Source organism: Schistocerca americana, chromosome 1, assembly GCF_021461395.2.
Source record: "Schistocerca americana isolate TAMUIC-IGC-003095 chromosome 1, iqSchAmer2.1, whole genome shotgun sequence".
NCBI classification, from domain to species: Eukaryota; Metazoa; Arthropoda; class Insecta; order Orthoptera; family Acrididae; genus Schistocerca; species Schistocerca americana.
This window is the reverse complement of record NC_060119.1, coordinates 349,138,582-349,166,205: the sequence shown is the minus strand read 5'-3', so window position 1 is coordinate 349,166,205 and position 27,624 is coordinate 349,138,582. Positions and strand designations below refer to the sequence as shown.

The 27,624-nt window shown below is 43.5% G+C and overlaps 1 protein-coding gene across 2 annotated transcripts in view; it reads left to right on the top strand.

Moving 5' to 3' along the window:
- Positions 1 to 27,015, top strand: part of LOC124623842 (mRNA export factor GLE1-like) — a 37,937-nt gene extending 10,922 nt beyond the window's left edge. For both annotated transcript variants that reach the window (XM_047149068.1, XM_047149067.1), the window contains 3 exons: positions 3,814 to 4,065; positions 6,897 to 7,522; positions 26,830 to 27,015. In XM_047149068.1, the coding sequence (XP_047005024.1) occupies positions 3,814 to 4,065; positions 6,897 to 7,522; positions 26,830 to 26,872 (921 nt within the window). In that variant the 3' untranslated portion in view covers positions 26,873 to 27,015. The remainder of the gene's footprint in view (positions 1 to 3,813; positions 4,066 to 6,896; positions 7,523 to 26,829) is intronic.
- The last annotated feature ends 609 nt before the right edge of the window (positions 27,016 to 27,624 follow it).

The window sequence follows — 27,624 nt, the reverse complement described above, 5'->3', positions numbered from 1 at the left end:
CAATTTTTTTCTTGTTTCATCATATCTCATGTTTCTGGTAGATACTGTAATTGTACTTCGGAATTTTATTCCCACTTTTACATCCCTTATGCTTTAATTTGCCTAATTTTCCTTATACTTTTTGCCTTAATGCAATACACTAGCATTAAAGGGCGGATGTTGGCTCTCCACATTACTTCTCACGTAAGTTCATAGTTCTTGTCAGTTGTAGGGACCGCCACAGTCTGATACTTTGCTTCATACTATCCCCATCCACATATTTTTAATATATCTCTGCCTCATCATGTTATTATGTTAACTGGAAATGCCCCACAAGGGCCAACCCGTAATTGTCAATAAACAGCTAAAACAATTTACGACCAAGACAGTCTTATTTTAAATCTTCCAGAATTATTGAGCTGCTTAGGAGCTCCAGACAAGACAAAACTATACCACCGCTGAGCAAGATGTGTGAGACAAGCGCAATATTCTTCAGACCTGGAGAAGAATGAAATAATGACAGTCCCAAAGAATGCAGGTTCTGGAAGATGTGAATATTATCGACTCGCCGGTTTAATAAGTCATGACTGCAAAATACTGACATGAATGATCACAAAACAGAAAAGCTGATAGAAGCAGATCTCGGAGGAGATCGGTTTCCATTACGTAGAAATGTAACAACGCGAGAGGCAATACTAACTCTACGTTTCGTCTTAGAAGATATATTAAGGAATGACAGACTACGATTACACGATTCGTAGGTTTAGAGACACCTATTTACAGTCCTGAGTTTAATACGTCACTTGAAATGCTGAAGGCAGCACGGGTAAGAAAAGTAGCTATAGGTTACCTATAACTTGTACCGAAATCAGGCTGCAGTTATAAGAGCGGAAGGACATGAAATACATGCAGTAGTTGAGAAGAGAACGAAAGAGGAGTTCACGCTATCCCCAGTATTATTCAGGCGGTACTTTGAGAAATCTGTAAAAGAAACCAAAGAGAAATATCGGAAGGGAACTTGAGGGAGAAGAAATAAAAACTTTGATGTTTGCTAACAACTTTATAACACTGAGGTGACAAAAGTCTTGGGATATCTCCTAACACGGAGTTGGACCTCTTTTTGCCTGGCGTAAGCAGAAACCCGACGTGGCATGGACTCAATATGTCGTTAGAAGTCACCTGTAGAAATATTGACACATCCTGCCTCTATAGCCGTCCATAATTTCAAAAGTGTTGCAAGTGCGTGATTTTATGCAGGAAATGGCCTCTCGATTATGTCCAATAAATGTTCTAAGAGGTTCATGTCGTGCGATCTAACTGGCCAAAACATTCACTCGAATTGTCCTGAATGTTCTGTAAACCATTCGCGAACGGCTGTGCCACGGTGAAAAGGCGCATTTTCATCCATACAAAAAAAAAAAAAAATCCATATTTGTATGGGAACACGAAATCCATGAATATCTGCACTTGGTCTACAAGTAGCCCAACATAACCATTCCTAGTCAATGATCGGTTCGACTGGACCAGAGAACCCAGTCCGTTCCATGCAACCACAGCCCACCATCAGCCACTACCAGCTTGCACAGTGCCCTGTTGACAACTTCGGTCGATGGTTTCGTGGGATCTGCGTCACACTCGAACACTACCATCAGGTGTTACCAACCGAAATCGGGACCCAGCCGACCACGCCACCGTTTTCCAGTCGTCTAGGGTCCAACAGATATGGTCGAAAGCCCAGGAGAGGCGCTGCAGGCGTAGTCGTGCTGTTAAAAAGAGCATCCAAGTCAGTCTTCTGCTGCCATAACCCATTAATGCCAAATGCAGTGTCCTAATGGATACGTTTGTCGTAAGTCCACATTGATTTCTGAAATTATTTCACGCAGTGTTGCTTGTCTATTAACACTGACAACTCTACGCATACGTCGCTGCTCTCGGTCGTTAAGTCCATCCGCCACTACGTTGTCTGTGGCGAGAGGTAACGCCTGAAATTTGGTATTCTCGACACACTCTTGACACTGTGGATCTCGTAACATTGAATTCCCTAACTATTTTCGAAATGGAATATTCCATACGTCTAGTTCCACGTTCAAAGTCTTTTAATTCCCTCCATGCGACCATAATCACATCGGAAACCTTTTCACGTGAATCATCTGAGTACAAACGACAGCTCCACCAATGCGCTGCCCTTTTATACGTTGTGTGCACAATACTACTGCCATCTGCATATGTGCATGACACTATCCCATGATTTTTGTCACCTCAGTGTAATTATATTAGAGACACCAGCGAAACTGACACTGTCTTCAAAAGATGTCATAAGATGAACATGAATAAAGGTAAAGTAATGATAATGTAACGTAGTGTTGTTAAATCGGGATATGCTGAAGAAAAAATAATACGGAGTGAGACACTAAAAATAATAGGTGTGTTATGCTATTTGGGAACCACAATAATTGACCATGGCCGAATTACAGAGATATGAATTGCGTACTGGCAATAGCAACAGAAGTATTTATGGAAAAAAGAAACACATTAACAACGAAAATTAATTAAAATATTTGGCAGTTTTTATCAAGGTATTTGTCTGCAGTGTAGTCTTCTATGGATCTCAAACGTATTCGATAAACATTTCAGACAAGAAGATGACACAGTCTTTTGAAATGTAGGGTTATAGGAGAATCCTGAAGATCTGACGGGTAGACATGATGCCTGATGAAGTACTGTATTCAGTTTGTGAAATCTGTGGTACAGTTTGACTAAAGGAAGGCATCGGTTTGATAGGTGACGTCCTGGGGTATCAAGGATTCGTCAAATTCGCAATGGCAGGAAGAGTGGGGGGTAAACACTGCATAGCAAACCAAGGCTTGACTACAGCAAGGCAGTTAAAAACGGTATAGGTTGCAGTAATCATGTAGAGTCTATTGTATTTTTACTAATTTATTTATTTATTCAAGAAATTTTGTTTAAGAAAAATCTCTGTTTCTTATTTATTTTTGGTATTTTTAGTTATGATTTCCAGTGGTCTTATTTAGGTTTTAGCTTCAGTCTTTTAAAAGATACAGAATATAAGTCTTTGGTTTTAAATACCACAGGAGAGCTATATATGTATCCGACAACATCGATCTCGCTGATACTCCTCGTCGGAACTGTTCCGCCTGAAACCTCTAAAATGTTTATTTCGTTAGGAACATCATTCGGCACATCTAGGTGCTATGTTGTATGATGCGTATCGATTGATGTGTCTAAATTTTTTTTTATCAAAGACAAGTTTATTGCTTCTGAGATATTCTCTCGAAGAATATTGACTGCGAAAAGATGCAGGCTCGCACTATCATTCCACACTGCACCTCCGATCGATTTACGATATCTGAAGAATGTTTGTCATTTCTTTTATAAATTGATCAATACACTCTTTGAATGCGTATTATTTTCTTGAAATTATTTTTTGTCCCATCGACTAACTAAACATTCACACTGGAGCTTAATAGCGTCGCACAGCAATGGCAAAATCTCTCCAATATAAAACACGTCCGATCTCTGTAATCGCTTCACACAAGAGTCCTCAAATATACACCTTTGGTTACTTATTCCAGAGAGATGTATCCGTAACACGGAACGTCCAATTCTCGTAGACCGTTTATACTGCTGTAGGCATTAATAATTCACCGCACCTGTGTCAAAGGATTTTACCATTTACCATGCATTACAAGAGATAAGTAGACTTGCACATTTCTGACTGTACAATAATCACGATACTGCCGTAAATAGTTAGTTCTCAGACCTTGAACGCAGTAGTTTGCAAAATATACAGTGTGCCCTTTTTGTTCCCTGCAGATGCGACAATCACAACAACAGAAACCTCAGAAGTCGCAACCACAGCGACAGAAATTTGACCAGCAACCTATAAAGCAGACGCAGCAATTTGACATACAGGCACTGGAGACAGAGCTACCTGAGATAGATCCAAAGGATCTTGAAGAGGGACAGAAACTTATGGAAATGTTTGAACAATCAATGGCTCAGCGACAAAAACATAAAGAGGTCAAGAAACTTGAAGCGGACAACGAAGAGGACAATAAACTTCAGGTAATTTCAATTTTTTTCTTGTTTCATCATATCTCATGTTTCTGGTAGATACTGTAATTGTACTTTGGAATTTTATTCCCACTTTTACATCCCTTACGCTTTAATTTGCCTATTTTTCCTAATACTTTTTGCCTTCATGCAATACACTAGCATTAAAGGACGGATGTTGGCTCACCATATTACTTCTCACGTAAGTTCATAGTTCTTGTCAGTTGTAGGGACCGCTACATAGTCTGATACTTAGCTTCATACTGCCCCCATCCACATATTTTTAATGTATCTTTGCCTCATAATGTTAATAGATTAACTGGAAATGCTCCACAAGGGCAAACGCGTCATTGTCAATAAATAGGTAAAACAATTTGCAACCAAGACAGTCTTATTTTAAATCTTCCAAAATTATTGAGCTGCCTAGGAGCTCCAGACAAGACAAAACTGTTCCACCGCTGAGCAAGACGTATGAGACAAGTGTAATATTCTTCAGACCTGAAGAGGAATGTAATAATGACAGTCCCAAATAATGCAGGTTCTGGTGGATGTGAAAATTATCGACTCATCCCTTTATTATGTCATGATTGCAAAATATTGACATGAATGATCACAAAACGGAAAAACTGATAGAAGCAGTCCTCGAGGAAGATCGGTTTCCATTGCATAGAAATGTAAGGCAATATTAACTCTACGTTTCGTCTTAGAAGATATATTAACGAATGACAGACTATGATTACACGATTCGTAGGTTTCGAGACAGCTATTGACAGTGTTGAGTTTAATACGTCACTTGAAATGCTGAAGGCAGCAGGGGTAAGATACAAGTAGCTGTAGGTTACCTATAACTTGTACCGAAATCAAGCTGCAGTTATACTAGTAAGAGCGGAAGGACATGAAATAAATGCAGTAGTGGAGAAGGGAGTGAGAGAGGAGTTCACGCTATCCCCACTATTATTCAGGCGGTACGTTGAGAAGTCTTTAAAAGAAACCAAGGAGAAATTTGGGAGGGGAATTTAAGTTGAGGATGAAGAAATAAACACTTTGATGTTTGCTAATGACATTGTAACACTGAGGTGACAAAAGTTGTTGGATATCTTCTAACATGGTTCGGACCTATTTTTGCCCGGCGTAGCGCAGAAACCCGACGTGTCATGGACTAAACAAGTCGTTGGAAGTCCCCTGTAGAAATATTGACCCATGCTACCTCTATAGCCACTCATAATTGCAAAACTGTTACAATTGCGGGATTTTGTGCAGAAAATGACCTCACGATTATGTCCAATAAATGTTCTACGGAATTCATGTCGAGCGATCTAGTTGGCCAAAACATTCGCTCGAATTGTCCAGAATGTTCTTCAAACCAAACGCGAAAAATTGTGGCATGGTGAAACGGCGCATTCTCATCCATACAAAAAAAAAAGACATTGTTGTTTGGGAACACAAAATCCATGAATGGCTGCACTTGGTCTACAAGTAGCCCAACTAACCATTTCCAGCCAATGATCGGTTCGACTGGACCAAAGGACCCAGTCCGTTCCATGTAAACATAGCCCACCATCAGCCACCATCAGCTTGCACAGTGCTTTATTGACAACCTCGGTACATGATTTCTTGGGATCTGTGTCACACTCGAACACTACCATCAGGTGTTACCAACTGAAATCGGGACTCAGCCGACCAGGCCACGGTTTTCCAGTCGTCTATGGTCCAACCGATATAGGCAAAAGCCCAGGAGAGGTGCGGCATGCGATGTTGTGCTGTTACGAAGGGCACCCAAGTCAGTCTTCTGCTGCCATAGCCCATTAATGCCAAAACAGTGTACTAATGGATACTTTGTAGTAAGTCCACATTGATTTCTGCCATTATTTCACGCAGTGTTACTTGTCTGTTAACACTGATAACTCTAAGGAAACGTCGCTGCTCTCGGTCGTTAAGTGAAGACCATCTTCCACTACTTTGTCTGTGGCCAGAGGTAACGCCTGAAATTTGGTATTCTCGGCACACTCTTGACACTGTAGATCTGGTAACATTGAATTCCCTAACGATTTCCGAAATGAAATATTCCATGCATCTAGCTCCACGTTCAAAGTCTTTTAATTCCCGTCATGCGACCGTTATCACGTCGGAAACCTTTTCACGTGAATCACCTGAGTACAAATGATAGCTCTTCCGATGCGCTGCCCTTGTATACGTTGTGTGCTCGATACTACCGCCATAACATTATCCAATGATTTTGTCACCTCAGAGTAGTTATATTAGAGACACCAACGGAACTGACACTGTCTTCAAAAAAGTTATAAGATGAACATAAATAAAAGTAAAATAATGATAATGTAATGTAGTTTAGTTAAATCTGGAGATGCTGAAGGAATAACAGTAAGAAATGAGACACCAAAAGTAGTAGGTGTGTTTTGCTGTTTGGGAAGCAAGGTAACTGACCATGTGCGAAGTACAGGGATACGAAATGCATACTGGCAGTAGCAACAAAAACAATCCTGGAAAAGAGAAACACATTAACAACGAAAATAAATTAATATGTTAGGATGTCTTTTATCAAGGTATTTGTCTGGAGTGTAGCTTGTAGGAATGTCAAACGTAGTTGATAAACATTTCACACCAGAAGATAACAGAATCTTTTGGAATGTAGAGTTACAGGAGAATCCTGAAAATTAGACGGGTAGATGTGATGCCTGATGAATGGTATAGGTTGCAGTAGTCATGTAGAGATGAAGGGGCTTGCGCATTTCTGACCATACAATAGTCATGATGCTACTGTAAATAGTTCTCAGACCAGTTTGCAAAATCTGAAATATACAGTGTATCATTTTTGTTCCCTGCAGATGCGACTATCACAGCAACAGAAAAATGACCAGATACCCAAAGAGCAATCACAGCGAGAGCAACATAAACATGACCAGGTGGCATTAATTGAGCCAGAGTCACCTGAAACAGAGACACTTGAGATAGAGCCGCAGGATAATGCAGAGGGAAAGAAAGTTATGGAGCTGTTTGAAAAATCACTGGCACAGCGACAGAAGCAGAAACGGCTCAAGAAACTTAAAGAGGAGCAACCAGTGTTGACCAGGGGGTATTTTACAGAAGTCATGCCAGATTCGCCAGAACTGGCGGGTGCATTGGATACAGATGAGTCACAAGAGGCAGAGATGAAGTCGGGTGAGTTGCTGGAGGAAGTGATGAAGATGGCAGAAGAGTCGCCCCAGCCAGCGATGCAGGTGGCAGAAGAGTCGCCCCAGATAGCGATACAGGTGGCAGAGCAGTCGCCCCAGACAGTGGTGCAGATTGCAGAGGAATCGCCCCAGGCAACGACGCAGGTACCAGAGGAGTCGCCCCTGACGTCCATGGCGCCCTCCATAAAAAAGCTGAGAGAAGAGGATTGGCCCGAGGAGCTCTTCCCCTGTCCACCAGGGGAGCAGAGGGACGCCGATGGTAATTGCGACGAGATCAGGTGAGATCCCACCTTCTGCTCCTTTCCCTTGTCCTGTAGCCTCCCAGTGGGAATGCTCTGTCTGTTACATGCAGCAGAGATGGCCCGGTATTGCCATAGGAAGCGGCGAGCCCGGGAACTCAGCTCGATCAAAAGCAGTGGTCACTTGCTTGGGCAGTTCACGGCCAGCCAGAGGATCGGATTAAACGCCGTGTGAGTCAGAGCTTGCGACTGCTGTGATCCCTCCGATGTTATCGTGGCAGGTGATGAGGAAACGGCAGTGGCCATGATTTGATGAAATAGTCAAATAGAGCTGACGGACAATTAACACCGTGTGTTCTAACGTACGTTACGTGTCACACAGGCGATCAGGTATGGCGAAGTTTCTATAGATTCACGGATAATTTTTGGAACCGCGCTTTATTTGGGAATATTATTACAGTCTTAATCGGAAATAAGACGTTCTGTAGATATGTTAAAAACGGATATTGGCTGTGTGGCTGGCAATTTTTTGAAACAAAGGAGAATAAATCCAAGTTAAGTGTAACGTCACTATGTAAACTTTTCTCGCCCGTTAACTAATAATTTTTTTTGTAGAGCCTGCTGATCTACCATACAGCTTTATTATCCGAACATGGCGGCCAGACAGAACGCTGAAATTAGTGTCAAGGTAATTGTGTGATTCGACAACAGTAATACTATAAAGTTGTTAAAGTTTTCGTGGCAACTTGAAGACAGATTGCCTGTCGGCTTCTGTCTCGGGTTCTTCGGCCGACTTTTGTTTGACGGTTGTTGTCCGTCATTGCTGTCCACCACCAGCAATGGAGGGTGAAGCTTTGACAAGCCAACCACTCGTGATGTAGAAAACTCAGAAAAATAGTCAAACAACGTCGTCTGTAAAACCGGTGACACAAGCAAGTAGGCAGTTTGTCAGTAATGTTACTCGTAAACGTGAACATCCTATTTTTATAAGAATATGGATTTTTGTATGTAAATCTTTTGTCGCTGCGTGATAGATAGCGCTATAGTTGACCAATAACACAGTTGAGTTCCAAAACGGTATCATCTCGCGAAAAATTCATTGGATCGAAAAAAGGAAACCAGACGTGTCCCTTAATCGCAGAAAATGTTTGTTTGAGGTGTGTCCTCTTACCTCTCACCAACAGCGTGTCTGCTTGTAAGTACTATCGTTACAGCAGTGCAAGACCGCTGTAACAAATACACTCCTGGAAATTGAAATAAGAACACCGTGAATTCATTGTCCCAGGAAGGGGAAACTTTATTGACACATTCCTGGGGTCAGATACATCACATGATCACACTGACAGAACCACAGGCACATAGACACAGGCAACAGAGCATGCACAATGTCGGCACTAGTACAGTGTATATCCACCTTTCGCAGCAATGCAGGCTGCTATTCTCCCATGGAGACGATCGTAGAGATGCTGGATGTAGTCCTGTGGAACGGCTTGCCATGCCATTTCCACCTGGCGCCTCAGTTGGACCAGCGTTCGTGCTGGACGTGCAGACCGCGTGAGACGACGCTTCATCCAGTCCCAAACATGCTCAATGGGGGACAGATCTGGAGATCTTACTGGCCAGGGTAGTTGACTTACACCTTCTAGAGCACGTTGGGTGGCACGGGATACATGCGGACGTGCATTGTCCTGTTGGAACAGCAAGTTCCCTTGCCGGTCTAGGAATGGTAGAACGATGGGTTCGATGACGGTTTGGATGTACCGTGCACTATTCAGTGTCCCCTCGACGATCACCAGTGGTGTACGGCCAGCGTAGGAGATCGCTCCCCACACCATGATGCCCGGTGTTGGCCCTGTGTGCCTCGGTCGTATGCAGTCCTGATTGTGGCGCTCACCTGCACGGCGCCAAACACGCATACGACCATTATTGGCACCAAGGCAGAAGCGACTCTCATCGCTGAAGACGACACGTCTCCATTCGTCCCTCCATTCACGCCTGTCGCGACACCACTGGAGGCGGGCTGCACGATGTTGGGGCGTGAGCGGAAGACGGCCTAACGGTGTGCGGGACCGTAGCCCAGCTTCATGGAGACGGTTGCGAATGGTCCTCGCCGATACCCCAGGTGCAACAGTGTCCCTAATTTGCTGGGAAGTGGCGGTGCGGTCCCCTACGGCACTGCGTAGGATCCTACGGTCTTGACGTGCATCCGTGCGTCGCTGCGGTCCGGTCCCAGGTCGACGGGCACGTACACCTTCCGCCGACCACTGGCGACAACATCGATGTACTGTGGAGACCTCACGCCCCACGTGTTGAGCAATTCGGCGGTACGTCCACCCGGCCTCCCGCATGCCCACTATACGCCCTCGCTCAAAGTCCGTCAACTGCACATACGGTTCACGTCCACGCTGTCGCGGCATGCTACCAGTGTTAAAGACTGCGATGGAGCTCCGTATGCCACGGCAAACTGGCTGACACTGACGGCGGCGGTGCACAAATTCTGCGCAGCTAGCGCCATTCGACGGCCAACACCACGGTTCCTGGTGTGTCCGCTGTGCCGTGCGTGTGATCATTGTTTGTACAGCCCTCTCGCAGTCTCCGGAGCAAGTATGGTGGGTCTGACACACCGGTGTCAATGTGTTCTTTTTTCCATTTCCAGGAGTGTATATTTAAGAAGACCGCGAGCAGAGTTGCTGTTTGGTGGACTTGGTGCTCGGTTCCTACTTGAGCTAGGAATATGGGGTACAAAGTCTGGTTTAGCCCGAAGCAGCGGCCATCAGTATGCCATCATACGTCTGTCTTACTTAAACTATGTTTCAATATATTAAGCAAGGTTTGAACGACGAACCTGAGACGGCGCCCAGGCAAACTGTGCGAATTGATTAATTCATTTTGAAAAATATTTTAATTGAGCTGAAATTAATGCTCAGCTAATGGCAACTTTTGTATGTGCACCGTTTGTATTTCAGGTTCAAGTACGTACGAAAAACATGTTTTTCTGGGAGGTTTTTTAAGCATGCCATTTCTGTAATTTAAACTTGTAGAATCGGTTCAAACTTTGAGCTAAGGTGGATAAATAGATAAATCTGAAACGAAATTTTTTATCCATTAATCTTTATCCATTGTCCGGGCACGATGGTTTAAAATGGAGGTAAAAGTAGCACGTAAAAGTCATTCTTACGTGAACTGAAAGTGCGGAAACGGTTTAAAGTGATTCAAATAAATAAAAAAACGCATTCTGACGGTAAAATTGAAAACTTTCTTTCAAAAATCTAACTTCATTCTGATTTTACGTGTAAAAAAACACGTTTTGTTGTGAGTTTTTTACGCACACCACTGCTATGTTTCAGACTTGTGCGAATCGGTTCAATATTTACAAGAAGATAGACAAAAACATGTAATTAATGTTCGTCCTGTTGTTTTTTTGAAAGCTTTATGCTTTGCCACGATATAAGCAACATGGTTCTAAATACAATGAAAAACCTATACCACATCGGTCGTCGCCCGACTCAACAAAAATCTGCAATGGTTGCTAAGCTGTGGCGATCTAATTTCAAAATTATGCTAGAATAGAAGTAGAGAACCAGAGTGAAAAATGCTCCTATCACACAACAAAAAAAAGACTAAAATCTCCTGGACAGAGCCAGAGATATAAAAGAAGGGAAATAACTTTTGGACTTACCTTGCAGCTTCAAAGACATTTAAATCAAAACATCTTGGTATATCCGTGCTTTTTTACGAGTTAACCCTACTCCGCCAGCTCTCTTAGCTGCAAGGTGTTGGCAAATTTATAGGCTGAAGTCTCTAACACTGTGCCCAAAATCCAGAAGATTCCTCAGCCATAGTAAACAATACATAATGTCATATGGCTGAAGAACGTGCATGTAATATCTGAAAAAAGTTTTTATTGGGGTAAAATTCCTAGAAGTGGATTTGTTCCAGGGGGGACGGCAACATGTACAACGTTACTTCACTTGACACGACGTATCTTGTTATACTACATGTATATTAATACGAACACGTAAAAATGCGCGAATATGTCAAGATGCTTTGATTTAAATGTCTTTGAAGCTGCAAGATAGTTGGAAAACTAGTTCCCTTCTTTTACATTCCTAACTCTGCCCAGGACATACGTTTTTTGTGCTATGATAGGAGCATTTTTCATTCTAGTTCCATACGTTGCTGAGCATCCTAGTTATCTGTTGGGAACCTGATTCTAGTATTCTCTTAGAAATGTTGTCAGTTCCATGAGACTTTTATTTTTGAGTGAGTTTATCATTTTTCCTAATTTCAGAGAGAGAGGTGGGCTATAATTTCAGTTTCATCAAACTGATAGATATTGCCTCTTCCATATATAGCCTTGTTTTTTCTAATGAACATATGGATCCTATTTTCTCCACAACATATAAAAATGATTATTAAAATATTGCCCACTTCTGATTTTTTTTATTAACAGAATTTTCATTCAGTTTGATGGTAGTAGCCGACAGTCTTCCTGTGCTCTTAGTGTCTCCGTTTCCCTTTCAACAATACTCCAAACTGTTTTCATTTCATTTTCAGATGGTGTTAATCTCAGACATAATACACGTAGTTTTGGACTTTTCAATAGCTTTCCTTAATACAGCACAGTAGTTTTTATAATATTTGCCTGTTTCTGGGTCGTTATTAGATACATTTACCTTTTCCAGTTACAAGATATATTAATCACCTTAGTAGGCCATGGTTTCTTACATGATTTCTTACAATTACATTTCACTGCTTTCTTAGGGAAACTGTCTTCAAATATGCTCACAAACGTATCATGAAATAAGTTATATTTCAAATTAACATCAGGTTCCAGGTACATCTCATCCCAATATAACTGCTGCAAACGTCCCTAAAATTTGCAATAGTTAAATCGTTAATTTAATGCACCAATTTGGAAGACTGTTCCACAGTATTGTACTGCAGAATAACTTTTAAGATACTCGTATATCGCAACTTCTCCTTTTTCGATATTGTATCTAGTTACATGTACTGAAACCTTATATCGACTTACATCTGCCTTTTCCATATCTGTGACTACATAATGTTCAGACAGGTATAGTACATCTGTTACATCCTCAGTTTATAAATCTTCCAAATAAACAAGAAGCTCATCTAGTTTGCATTTTAATCCCTGATATTCTGATGCAGTATACTAACACTATTTTTCACTGTACTTTTTAAAATATGTAGTACCTGCCTGTCTGAACGTCTCATTAAGCTTAATTCTTTTCAATATTGAATCACTAAACATGGATCTTAGCCTGAAAAATAGGTGCTTTCATGAGTTGCAGTGCTCCTTCCCCCTTAAGGATTTTGCTATCAGCCCAGCAAATTTACCCTTCCATATCCTACTGAGATGCATGTCATGCCTAGTGAAATCCCTCCTACAAATAACATTAACCGGAACCAAACCCATATCTTGACTCAGTAGCCACCTGAAGCAGCCGATACAAATCCGTATTGACCCTCCTTACAGAACTGTTCAACTAAGGTCGTTACAGAAGGTACTTTTAGCAGGTCACACTCAATGTTATAGCCCTGGTCCCTATCAATCCTGTTTCCTGCTCCCTCACTACCAAAACATGACCCTGCTTTGCAAAGCCCTTGCACAAGGATCCAACATCCTGTACCATTTGGGAAAGACGCGCACTACGTTTGCAAGAGTTTGTGATCTAGTACCTGTTACCTATTTTTCCAGCAAAATCTGGCACACGCCTTTTCCATGGCTGTTTCCTAGCAACAGGACATTCTCCCCTCCCCCCCCCCCTCCCCTGCCCCCACTTTCTAGTTTTTCTGAAACGGTTGGTTTCTTTATGAAAGTCTGTTGGATATTAATCACATTTATGTCTACTTGAGCCTCTTCGTCTCTTAACTGAGGTAGCAAGGTAAACCTATATTTTGTGCCGGTGATGAAACCATCAGCTACTGTTCTACTTCTGTGGTCATTTTAGATTTTCTCTTATATCGTAGTAGTCTGCATTCAGATATTGTGGCAACATTAGTTTGATAAGCCCATCGACGACAGCAAGGTCGTATCACATCGGTTGGGAAAACTCGGTTTTTAATTCACCTATGGCTAAAAATCGCATAAAAAGCAACAATGGAACGCGGTTTTGACTGTTGTGAGACTGACGCAAGGCACACTTTGGAATCGAGAATCAGTATGTTTCACGACAGATCGGAGTCTCTCAGGAGTTACGTTCAGAATGCGTTGCACAATGCTTGCCTTCAGTTCAGCTGAGTTTGTAATCAGAGAACTGAACGCAACATCTTTCAGATAACCCCACAGCCAGAAGTCACACGTATTACATATTACAGATAGGTGATCTGAACAGCCAGGCTATAGGGAAACGACGGATGATAATTCTAGCATTTGCAAAATGCCTCTGCAGCAGCTGCTTCACTGGCTGTACAATGTACGGAGGAGCGCAGTCTTGCATAAAATGATCGTACACACACATCCACGCTGTTGGTGGGATGGAATGACGTTGGTGTGCAAAAGACTCTTATAGCATTTGTCAGTGACGGTAAAGGTTAACAGGACCAACAGAAGCCATCTGCTCGACAAAAATATGGCCCTACCACAATGATGCCGTCAACCCGCATCACACAGTTATCTTTGGAAATTGAAGTGGTACTGGGTGATGTGCGAACTTATTTTTCGGCGCCCATATTGCCTGTATCTGCGTTTCTGCACATTGAAGTTTCCTTGGAGATGCAAATGGACTTCGTCTGTCCGCACAATGTTCCATCGCCAAGCATTGTCCACTTCCACGCGAACAAGAAATTCTAGAGCAAACGTTTGTCTTACTGGTAGATCATCATGAGGAAGTTCCTGAACATGGGTAATTCTGTATGGATAGTAAATTCAGGATGTTTCGTAGAATTTTATACACCATGCTCACAGGTATGTCGAACGTTCAGACAATTCCACGCGCACTGCATGTTTGCACACTACCGCTGAACCACCTCATGCAATGCTGTGGCCACGTCTTTTACTGACGTCGGATCAATTGTTTTGCTCTCTACCACATTGCACTACAAAAGAACCTGTGTTTTAGAATTTCGTAATCAGTTTCTCCAGACCCTTGGCAGACATCGATTCAACGCCTTTTCTCATAGCCTTGAGTATCCGGGACTTCTGCAGAGTTACTGACACACGGTCATCATTCTCGTAAAAGAGTCTTGCCGGCAGCGTTCGATCCAGCGCTAAGACAGTCAATCCTCATCTCAGACACAAACTGAGGAACAGTAGTGTACTTCACGTCATTTATTTTACATATTCTGCCACTTGCAGCGCCATCTAGTGGTAAAATTTTAGTTATTTTTTTCCATAGCGTTCCTCAGATCTTCGATAATATTTCCTATAAATTTGATGTCATTTTGAACTGTGGTTCTTTTTTTACAGCATTTTGAAACTGAAACTTTAAGTGTGTGTGCGTGCGTGCGTGTGTGTGTGTGTGTGTGTGTGTGTGTGTGTGTGTGTGTGTGTGTGTGTGTGTGTGTGTGTGTGTGTGTGAATCCGTATAGGGTGATTATGATTGAAGTTTCAGTTTCAAAATGCTGTAAAAAAAAAAAAGAACAATTGCTCAAAATGACATCAAATTTGGAAGGAATATTATGGAAGATGTGGGGAACGTTATGGATATATGTACGAGGGTAATCTCAAAAGTAAGGTCTCCTACTTTTTTTATAAGTACAATGACCTGTTTATTTCTACAATGGTTTACATCAGTTTACAGCTTGAACATTTAGCTATTTTTCGACATAATCACCATTTCTGTCGATGCACTTTTGTAGACGCTGTGGCAATTTTTGTATGCCCATGTCATACCAGCTCGCCGCCATGCTGTTCAGAAAGTTATGAACCTCTTCCTTCACCTCGTCGTCGGAGCTGAATCACTTTCCGGCCAAATGTTCTTTTAACCTAGGGAACAGGTGATGGTCACTGGGAGCCAAGTCAGGACTATAGGGTGGGTGGGTGATTCTGTTCCACTGAAACTGTTGCAGGAGAGCAATGGTTTGCCGAGCGATGTGTGGGCGAGCGTTGTCATGGAGAATGTGTACGCCCTTGCTCAACATTCCTCTTCTCCGGTTCTGAATTGCCCGTTTGAATTTTTTTCAGAGTCTCACAGTACCTGTCAGCGTTAATTGTGGTCCTCAGAAACTGACGGTCTCCCGCTCCTTTGTTCGTCGTGAATTTCGGTCCGACCAGCTGCAAACTCTCTACACCACTTACGAACATTTTTGACATCCATGCACGACTCACCATACACTTCCGTCAATCGGTGATGGATTTCAATCGGCGCAGTGCCCTTTGCGTTCAAAATCCGAATAACTGCGCGCAATTCGTACTTGGCGGTAACATCCAACGGGAGCTCCATTCTCAACAGCTGCCAAGCCACGACTGAGCGCCTCAGCGTGGCGTGCGCATGTTTACACACAGCGCCTGAAGCACTCTTCATAACAGTGTGACCAACAGCCACACAAACAGAGTTCTGTACTTATAAAAGAATAGGAGACCTTACTTTTGGGATTACCCTCGTATTTCCTGATAGAAAAAGGGAAGTTCCCAGAAGACATGGTCGGACGTCAATGTAACTTCATACACATACACTCTATCGGTGCATATGTAAATTATTGTAGTTGCGATTCTCTGTAACAGGAAGACCAGCCAACAGACTGCAACAGTGTTTTTCTTGTTTAGTGTTGTTACCGGGTCTGGTAAGATATGTAAGGTGCATGAATAGCGTCAGACGTTGGGTTACCACAGTAAAGAACATGGAGATGCTGCATACTCGTGTTGGACAGTGTTATAAACACTTGACAGGGCCTCATTATGGGTTTCTATTTGGCAGGCTGGTCGAATCGCGCAGTATCCAGATTTTTGGACCATTCAGATGTGACAGTAGCCCATTGTTGAACTCTGTGAGAACGTGAGGGCAGGCTTACTCGTCGTCAGGATCCTAGTCGATTATGTCCGGCCACTACAAGGCAAAATCGTCTTATTGTGTACCAAGCACATTGTACCCCTGCACATCTGCGGCTGCCTCCCAAAAACAAATAATGGACTCCCTGCAACATCTGCGTCATCCCGTCGGTCGAAGACCAGTAGCAGCCAGACCAGAAATTATCACCCCATGTGTAGGCTCCCATTACCACTATAACTAAAACTGTGGCATTTGGAGTGGTGCCATGACTGGTATCATGGGCTGCTGATGAATGGTGTCACATCGAGTTCAGCAATGAGTCACAATTCTGCACTACCAGAGTAGGTGGATGACCATCGTAGGCGAGTGTGGCAGCAACCTGGTGAGAGGTCCCATTATTCTAATGTTTTGGAGAGGCAGAGAGGTATTACTCCTAATGCCTGGCGTGGGGAGCAATGAGATACGACCTAAGGTCACGGATGGTAATGATTGAGGGAACATGGCACAACAGTGCGTCATAGACATCCAGCACCCTTGGTGGCATATCTCAAGAGGACAATGCTCGTAGACACATGGCACGTGTCTACATGAACTGTCAGCTTGATGTTAAGGTACTCCTGTGGCCAGAAAGATTCCCTGATGTGTCCCCAACAGAACATGTGTGAGACCAGCTTGGACATCAACTCCATCCCAGTGCCATTATCCAGGATATCATGAAGTTGTTACAGCAATTGTGGGCCTACTTACCTCAGGAGAGGATACAACGGCCTTGCAACAACCTTCCCAACCAAATTAGTACGTGCATCCAGGTCAGAGAGGGCGCAATGCCACACTAATAAGTGGGCTGATGCTGTCAAGTTCTTTGTAAACTTGTCTCAACTTCGTAATCACCGAAATAACATGACATACCATGAAGTTTCAATTTGTTTCCTTCTTCCCTTCTAGGATCCTGAAAACCATGATTCGTAATTATATTACCTGTTCCTTAAATTTGTGATACCTAACTCTGCTGTTGTAGTGAATCGTCCCACAACCATAAAATTAGACTGCAGCTTTTGTTAACTGCTGCTGCCATTTGTTACAATGTCTGAGGTTAACCCTTAAGTACGATAGGGTTTCAGCTTCATAGAACATCCCGTTCATCCTTCCAGGTCGAAGGACAATACTCGCACTTCATCAGACTGGAATCTATAAAGTCTGCTAAGCTGCCGATTTACTAGGTTACGAATAAAATGTTGGAGATTGTTGTCTCTATAAACTGAAGTACATGCGGTATTACCCATGTTAGTCGGTTTCGGAAGTTGACTGGGCTGGCGAACATTTGCTGTGCGTGAACCTGTGGGGAAGGTCTTGAGATACCAATTGGAGAAAAGAAAACTCCTTGCTGAAAAGAAGATGATGAAGAGAAGGGAATTAGATGTAATCCTGTATATCAAAAATATCGACCTGAGACTGAGCACAAAAAATGACTACAGTTATTGGCAATCAGAAAGAACGGTCTCATTTTCCTCGGGTAGCATAAAGTGACCGAGTTTCCTGAACTCATTAACATATCGCTCAAGACAGCGAAGTCAGAAGGAGTGAAAATATCTATGAAGGTGTTTCATAGATATTTTCACTCCTTCTGACTTCGCTGTCTTTGAACGATATGTTAATGCGTTCAGAAAACTCGGCCACTTTATGCTACCCGAGGAAAATGAGACCGTTCCTGTCCGTAGCGAAGTGACCCTCTCCATAATGTAAGCACTGTAAATTAGAATATATGGAATCAGTTGACAGGTATCCTACACTGCCCGATACTACGCTGCTGACAGCTTGTATGTCCCAACGTGAGATATTTATAACGGTGACGGAAAGGGAGAAAATATCGATGCGCATCACATCTAATCCCATGCACATGAATGTACTTGGGAAGAATCTACGAATCGAAAGTTAGACAACATGGTTGGTATTGAACGATAGTCGGCTTCCATTCACGAACAATTTTATTGGGGAAACTCTTCACGCCAATCACTTTAACAGCTGATTCGGATTCACAAAGTATTTCCTGATCGTCACATTCTAAATGTTACTCCAATAATAACACCTTACTTAAGCTCCATGTGACTAGGTATGAATGCCGTTAAATTGTGCTTTACACATAAATCTCTATTAAATGTTTGCTTGCGTGCGTCCTTTACTTCCATTTTGATTCTGTTTTTACTAAGCAGATGTAATATTAATAATGGTGTCTTTAGTTTCGGGATGACCCAAGTGTATTAACTTCCTGACAGACACTGGATGCATTTTCCTAACACGATCTTTTTTACACTGAATAAAATGTTGCACATTAGAGCAGTAAGTAAGTGCAGATGCCACTAAATGGGCCGTGTCTGACTGCAACCCAATGAGATTCTAACCAAATGTCAACATAGCAGACCCAAAGTACAAACAAGTTAGGAGCTCGTTTCATCAGACTATGCAAGAGGAAAGCCTAGAACAAGTGATTTAGCACTTTGACAACAGTGCGCAGCAGACAGAATGCTTCACTGTTATGAGGTAAATGTAGTAACTTCACCAATAGATATTATAAGAATGGTTTTCAGAACGCAAAATTCGTATTAAGGAACACTCTGAAATCCTGAAGTTAAACGCTAGAGCAGCCGAGAGTGCTGAGAGGCTCAAGAAACGAAAGGACATTTGGTCACCAGTGTGGGATTGATCACTTCATTATCAGCTATAAGACCTCTGCCCTCCTCAAGATCTTTCTCAGGGTGAGGCTATTCCACCTGCAGCAGCTCTATTAAGTTGCAGGATGCTCTGGTGAATTCAACGAGTGTTTACAAGCTGCCGCCAACTTGGGTACAAGTTCATAGACATCCGGCTGTGGAAGGGATTTTTGATCTGCAAGCTGTAGTCCTGCCAGGCGCAATGTGACTGGCTGAGAATGGGGGCCGCGCCGATCTTCTGTGGATGAAGAACCGATCTGCCCATCTGCAGGCTGTTCAGTGTTAGAGGCTGGGCACCTGTGTCACCATTACTGGGGCAGTACAAGTATCACCTTACTGGCTGTATGCTGGGACCACCACTCGAGCTGTCCTTCATGTTGCTGTCGAGTCTCTAACATTCTGCGTGGTGTCTGTTTGTTCTAAGTCGTGTCTCCCTACCACTTTCGCGCAACGACGCTCTGAGCGTGTTTTTTAGGGAATTGACTAGTTTGGACCTGGGACCTGTTGCTGGTAAGGAGACGCCAGACCACACATGACATGTAGAGTTCAGAAGAGTTCAGTGAGACTAGCGATGATATAACCAAATACTTAATGATTTCAGCGTCAGCTCCACTGCACTCCCTGTAAAGGAATCTTAATACTAACTAAAATTAGTGGAAGGGGTACAAGGCTTTCCTATTTTTAGTTAGCTGGTAAAATAACGTCGAAAAAGCAGTTAAGTTTACCATTGGAATTTTTATTCTACTCACAAAACATTGTTTATAAATTGCGCTATTGATGAAAGGAAATATTTTAATACATGATGATAAAAACCATCTGCGTTCAACAAAAATGTGAACTCGCATTCCCTGAATGGGTTTCCAAGTTGAATAATGGATCGAAGGATGACATATGCCATATCACATCTATAATCTAGGTTTAAGTTAAGTTTCATAAAAGAGAAAACTATCAAACTGGTCTACAGTGAACCTCAATTATCTTTAATTACTTATTTAACTTCTCATAAATTACAGTGGCTGATGTGACTTCTCAATAATTATATAACAGAAAAATCATCGCGTTTCAGATTTTAACTTCAAGTAGCAAATGTGAATACCACGAAGTTTAATTGACGATCGACACTAGTATTACGTAAAAAGGGGATGTAACAGATGACACTTTTGCAGTTCTGAGTGAAGCCTTATGCGCTCTTATGCGGCATCGCATGCGTTCATTACCTTGACGGTGTTTAGGCAGCGTCAGGGGGCGGCGGTCGGCACAGCTCCACACAGCTCGCCATCTCGGAAGCAACTCTCTCCTCGCTTCTCCTTACTACAATTTACCGAAGTTGGTTTAAAAAAAGCTATCTGGGTGTGTTTTCAACTGACCAATCAGGGTCTCAATGTTAACCCTAAGCTCCGCCTACAAAAATTCTGTCTATCCAGTGAGAAACGTTATACTTTTCGTGGTGGAGCAATGTTTTTAATGTTTGCTTCGTAACATAGACGCGTATAGTCTCAAGCTAAAACTTGCAGCTGGTGTTATCGTAAGATCTATACTGTTCTTCTGGAGGGCTCTATCTTTTAACATGGGCTGGGGGCTGCTCTTGGTGATCGGCCGGCGATGTGGGTGTCCGTCCTTTATCGTAGAGCCTTCTAGCCTACACAGCTCTGCTCTCGGCTTCTGTTCTCGTTTCCCCCTTCGGAACTGCGTCTGTTTCATGGTGGGAAGGTACGACATGCATTTAGGCGTTCTTGTGTTAGTCTGTGGTATTCCATTTGCTCACTCGTTGATCGTTTTACTTTGGTTAATTTAATGTCAGGATTTATTCGGAGCTGTGTGACATACTGCCGGATTTGCTATCATGTGAGGGTTTTCATGGAAGGTGTTGGATTTGCCTGACACCTTACAAGTCTTCCGCCTTAATGCCGTCTCGACAACTGACTATGGGTGTCTGCAGTATTCTGGGATCAAGTCCAGGTGCAGCTCAATTAACTGAAAGTGCTGAGGTTCCCACAGACGTCCACAGCCATGCTAGGCTTTTAAGATACATGGCCGCCGCACCCTCCTAGGGGGAACGGCACCAACCACAGGCAATGCTATAACCTGCGCTCAGCAAGTTCCTTGCTAGGCACTTTCATCCAACCTCGTGGTTTCAAAAAGCCTGCACTCAGCAAACAGCCTGCTAGGCAGTACCGGGAAGAAGACAGAATGATTGTAAAGCTCTCGCCAGTAAATGATAAACGCTTGATCTTTTTTGACGTAGGATCCGAATCTGCGATTAAAAGGGTGTTTGCATTTGAAAATAAAAAGTTGAGCACCGCATGAGATGGACAGTTTTAGCACAGACAAATATCCCCTTCGAAAACATTAACTTTTCACCTCAAACATTTCTTCCATGCGATGTGTGTTTGTCGAGATATTTAGTTGTTCCAAGTTAAAACAAGCACCATATAGACCCATGCTCATAAAGTAAGGATAATTGCAGAATGTCGTGCCACACAACATGGCATTATACAAAACTGGCGCTAACAGCATAGAGCCGCCCGCGGTGGCCGAGCAGTTCTAGGCGCTTTAGTCCGGAACCGCGCGACTGCTACGGTCGTATATTCGAAACCTGCCTCGGGCATGGATGAGTGTGATGTCCTTAGGTTAGTTAGGTTTAAGTAGTTCTAAGTTCTAGGGGACTGATGACCTCAGATGTTAAGTCCCATAGTGCTCAGAGCCATTTGAACCATTTTTAATAACATAGACACATACGGAACACACACGACACAGATCTGTAAGTCCACGGTATTGGTGATAAATTGAGAAAATCGTCCCGAAACACATGTGCAACAAAACGCCACTGTTTCCTGCGCATGTACCCCGACAGCAATATGGGATATGATCACCATGCACACGTACAAAGACCGCACAATGGGTTAGCATATTCTGGATCAGGTGGTCGAGCAGCTGCTGGGGTATAGCCTCCCATTATTGCACCAGTGCCTGTCGCAGCTCATGAAGTGTCCTAGGGGTTTGAAGACGTGCAGCGATACGTCGACCGAGAGTATCCCAGACGTGCTAGATAGTGTTTAGGTCTGGAGAACAGGCAGGCCACTCCATTCGCCTAATATCTTAGGTTTCAAGGTACTCCTCCACGATGGCAGCTCGGTGGGGCCGTGCATTATCATCCATCCGCAGGAAGGTGGGACCCACTGCACCCCTGAAAAGGCGGACATACTGGTGCAATATGACGTCCAGATACACTTGACCTGTTAACAGTTCCTCGGCCAAAGACATGCAGAGGTGTACATGCACCAATCATAATCCCAAACTACACCATCAAACCATGACCTCCATACAGGTCCCTTTCAAGGGCGTTAAGGGGTTGGCATCTGGTTCCTGGTTCACGCCAGATGAAAACCCGGGGAGAATCACTGTTCAGACTATACCTGGACTCGTCCATGAATATAACCTGGGACCACTGATCCAATGACCATGTACTCTGTTCTTGACACCAGACTTTACTGGCTCTCCTGTGACCAGAGGTAAGTGGAATGCACCTCGCAGGTCTCCGGGCAAATAAACCATGTCTGTAGAGTCGTCTGTAGACCGTGTGTCTGGAGACAACTGTTCCAGTGGCTGCGGTAAGGTCCCGAGCAAGGCTATCTGCCGTACTCCGTGGCCGTCTGCGGCCACTGATGGTGAGATATCGGTCTTCTTGTGGTGCTGTACACTGTGGACGTCCCGTACTGGAGCGCCTGGACACGTTTCCTCTCTGCTGGAATCGTTGCCATAATCTTGAGAACACAGTTTTTGGCACACGGAGGGCCTGTGTTACGACCTGCTGTGTTTGACCAGCCTCCAGTCGCCCTAGTATTCTACCCCTCATAACGTCAGGAGTATGTGTAGTTTGAGCCATTTTCAACACACGGTCACCATTAGCACGTCTGAAAACGTCTGCACACTTACTCGCTGCACCATACGCTGACATGCACCAACGCACCTCTGCATATGTGGAGTGCTGCCAGCGCCACCGTGCGACGACCGCAGGTCAAATGCACCGCATGGTCATACCCCGAGGTGATTTAAACTCGTAAACCGCCCACCAGAGCGTTGTTTCACCATCTATCAGCATTATCCTTAATTTATGAGCATGAGTGTGTATTGTCTAGTTTGGTGAGTAGTAACTCAGTATCACTGTGGGGAAAGGTCGCACTGTCTCCTAACTGGAGCCCTACCAGCAATCGATACAGAGTGAGCACTGTGGCAGGATGTGCGCCGATTGAGGTTGGTGGGCCAACGTACGGAGGAAGTTCATCGCTTACTCTAGCTCCGAAACAAACGTGGGCATACCATGTCTGTCGTGAGTCGTAGACTACAACTACGTCTACATCTGTATTTTGTAAACCAAATTACGGAATTTGGCGGAGGGTTCTTCGTTTATCATTGTTACTTCCCCCCTTTTCTGTACCAGTTACGAAGTGTCTGCGCGAGAACTACTGCTGGTAAACTTCCAGTTGAGCTCAAACCTCTCTAATTTTACCTTTTGTGGTTGACTCTTCTGGGAACGATATTAAACCATCCTGTTAAGCATAATGCCTCTCTTGCAGCGTCTGCCACTGAATTTTTTTTTATAAGTGAGGCTTCATTTGCATTTAAGTCTGCAGTGAAACTCTCTTTGCTTTCGGAGCAGCTTCTTAACGAGGCTGTCGGACCATGTCGGATGTCTCACTTCCCTCATTACTTTGCTCAGCACCCTTTGCTCAGCACACCGGCAACTTTGACGAGCACGTTGTTATTGCCTGCCGCCTAGGAACGACTATCTCGGAAACAGTGAAGCTGGTCGGCTGTTGGCATGCTATTGACTTGAGCATCTTTAGAAAGTGGTTCGTTGACAGCGAAACCAAGATTAGGCAGCAAAAAATTTCCAGAACGAGATTTTCACTCTGCAGCGGAGTGTGCGCTGATATGAAACTTCCTGGCAGATTAAAACTGCGTGCGGGACCGAGACTCGCACTCGGGACCTTTTCCTTCCTCGGGCAAGTGCTGTACCAACTGAGCTATCCAAGCCCGATTCAAGCTCCGTCCTCTCAGCTTTACTTCTGCTAGTACCTCGTCTCCTACCTTCCAAACTTTACAGAAGCTCCCCTGCGAACCTTGCAGAACTAGCACTCCTGAATGAAAGGATATTGCGGAGACATGGCTTAGCCACAGCCTGGGGGATGTTTCCAGAATGAGATTTTCACTCTGCAGTAGAGCACTTGCCCGCGCAAGGCAAAGATCCCGAGTTCGAGTCTCGGTCCGGCACACAGTTTTAATCTGCCAGGAAGTTTCATATCAACGCACATTCGGCATCATTGTACGCATATACTCTGGTGTCCAAAATTAAAGCAACGAACCGTTGTTTCCCCGTCTTGTGTCTAATTCACCGTATAATCATAAAAACTGTCAACAGATGTCCGTAAGATCATCTTCTACACGGAAAAAGCCATTCCAGTCAACGGATGACCACGTCAACGACAACGTCAGGGCAACTATCAAACGCGGTAGTGTTTGCTGAGTAGTCCCACATCCACAATCGTTGTGTATACAGTCACCGACGGTGCAGTATGGCACAAAGGAGACACCCACCAGACTCTCTGCGGTGGAGAGCAATAAGAAGAATGGAAGTAGGACAGTCGCAAACAGATGAGGCCCGAATCGTTCTGTTGTTTCTCGGATGTGGCAACCATTTATAGAGACCGAAACAGTAACCCAAAGACAAGGGCTGAGTGGAAAGCGTGTGATATCAGAAAGGCAGAAACGTTATTTGGATGTAAGGGCACGATGCTATGGCCTTATCACTGCATGGCAACTGGCGTCTGACATCGCAGCATCCATTGGACGGGTTATATTGAGACAAGCGTTATACACAAAGCTTTGGCAGAGTGTCCGTTATTGTTGAAGACCTGCTGTATATGTACATCTGATGCGTCTTCACAGAAGAGAATGTCTAAAGTGGAACAGTCTACATCTACATTCATACACCGCAAGCCACCCAACGGTAGTGGCGGAGGCGGCACTTTACGTGCCACTGTCATTACCTCCATTTCCTGTTCCAGTCGCGTATGGTTCGCGGGAAGAACGACTGCCGGAAAGCCTCCGTGCGCGATCGAATCTCTCTAATTTTACATTCGTCATCTCCTCGGGAGGTATAAGTAGGGGGAAGCAATATATTCGATACCTCATCCAGAAATGCACCTTCTCGAAACCTGGACAGCAAGCTACACCACGATGCAGAGCGCCTCTCTTGCAGAGTCTGCCACTTGAGTTTCCTAAACATCTCCGTAACGCTATCACGCTTACCAAATAACCCTGTGACGAAACGCGCCGTTCTTCTTTGGATCTTCTCTATCTCCTCCGTCAACCCACCTGCTATGGATCCCACACTGATGAACAATACTCAAGTATAGGTCGAACGAGTGTTTTGTATGCCACCTCCTTTGTTGATGGACTACATTTTCTAAGAACTCTCCCAATGAATCTCAACCTGGTACCCGCCTTACCAACAATTAATTTTATATGATCATTCCACTTCAAATCGTTCCGCACGCATACTCCCAGATATTTTACAGAAGTACAGTCGAACAGTGGGGCAATCTTCTTTTCACAGATGAGTCCCAATTCGGTCTGGAGAGTGATTCTCGACGCATTCGCAACTGGAGGGAACATGGAACACGATTTTGGGAGCCAAACATTATGAAAAGGCGCCTATATCGAGAAGGATCCCTAATGTTGTGGGCGGGGATTATGTTGACCGCATGAATACCTCTTCACGAAATTGTATGGGTGAACTGGCAAGGTTTAACTGCTGTCAGGTATCGTGACGAGTCTTAGGACCTCATGTCCGGCTCTTGCGAGGTGGTGCCGCCTTTGTATTAATGGACGACAATGATAAACCTCACAGAGCAAGAGCGGTTGATGTTTTCTTTGGAACGGAAGATATTGCACGTATGGCGTGGCGTGCCTGCTCTCCCGATTTGAATCCCATAGAGCATGTCTAGGGTGCACTGTGAAGATGGGTTGCATCACTTCGACATCCACCAACCGCTCTCCAAGACTTTCGAGTAGCTCTTCACGAAGAATGGACGTTATTGCGTCAACATGAAATTGATTATGTCATTCACAGCATGCCCCATCGTTGTCAGGACTTTATTGCTGACAGAGGTGATCACACCCCATACTGAACACATTAAAAAGTGGTCGTCCGCGGCTCGTGGTCTTGAGGTAACGTTCACGCTAGCCGCGCACGGGGTTCCGGGTTCGATTCCCGGCGGGGTCAGGGATTTTCTCTCCCTCGAGATGACTGGGTGTTGTGTGTGTTTCATTGTCATTTCATCGTCGTTCACTCGCAAGTCGCCGTAGTGGCGTTAAAGAAATTGTGGAGCGGCGGCCGAACCGCCCCGCGAGGGGTCTCCCAGCCACCAATGCCATACACTCATTATTATTATTAACAAGTTGCCGGAATGTGTGTGCAAATCCATTAAGATGGAAAAAAAGACTAACAGTTTTCTCTACCGTCATACATATTGCAGTTGTGTAGTTTGCCTATTCTTTACATTTTCCTACTGTTTTGCAGCAAGAGAAACACAACCTTGCAAAATTTCCGTTTGTTACTTTAATTTTGGACAACAGTGAATTTAGAGTATCCTTGCTAACACAAGTTCCTTTTTTCTAGGTCATTCCGTGAATTTAAAAATCTTGCAGTGCCTCCTTTCTGAAGAAATAACAATCAAAAATTTGTTGGAACTATCCACGACAGCAGCAAACTCAAGTAATCGTAGCAAGGGCTCAAGATCCAAAAATTTTGTATTTTTTGCTTCTACTTTAACCTCTGATGTGGCTCTTGAAAGAAAAATTCAACACTGTGTTCAGATTTTTCCATCAAAAATCTGTCAGACTGTCATCTACGTAAGTCTACTGGTGTGATGTGAACTTGTGCAGTAAGGGAAGTTGTTTATCTGGCCTTTTTTGACTGTTCATCTTAATTTTCCATTTTATAATTCTTTTCATTACATATGAATGGTATCAAAGATTCAATTAATGCAGTGATGGTCAAAGTCCTTCTGATTAGCCTGTGTTGTATTGCACTGTTTCGCTCAATAAAGCTAAGAGCGTTCTTTCTTTCACCACTTCTTCTACGACTGCAGAATTCCTGGTTGTCGACTTATTTATTTATTTTATTTATTGTTTATTTATCCTGACCAGATTAGGGCCTTAAGGCTCTCTCATACATATGACCATCAAAGATATTATAAAAACATTCATAGGATTAGTAATAATAATAATAATAATCCCAATACCACAACAGATAAATGCAGATTTTGCAAACAACAAATAGAAACAGTAGATCACATCACAAGCGGATGTACAATACTAGCAAATACAGAATACCCCAGAAGACACGACAATGTAGCAAAAATAATACATCAACAACTTGCCATACAACATAAAGTAATAAAACAACACGTTC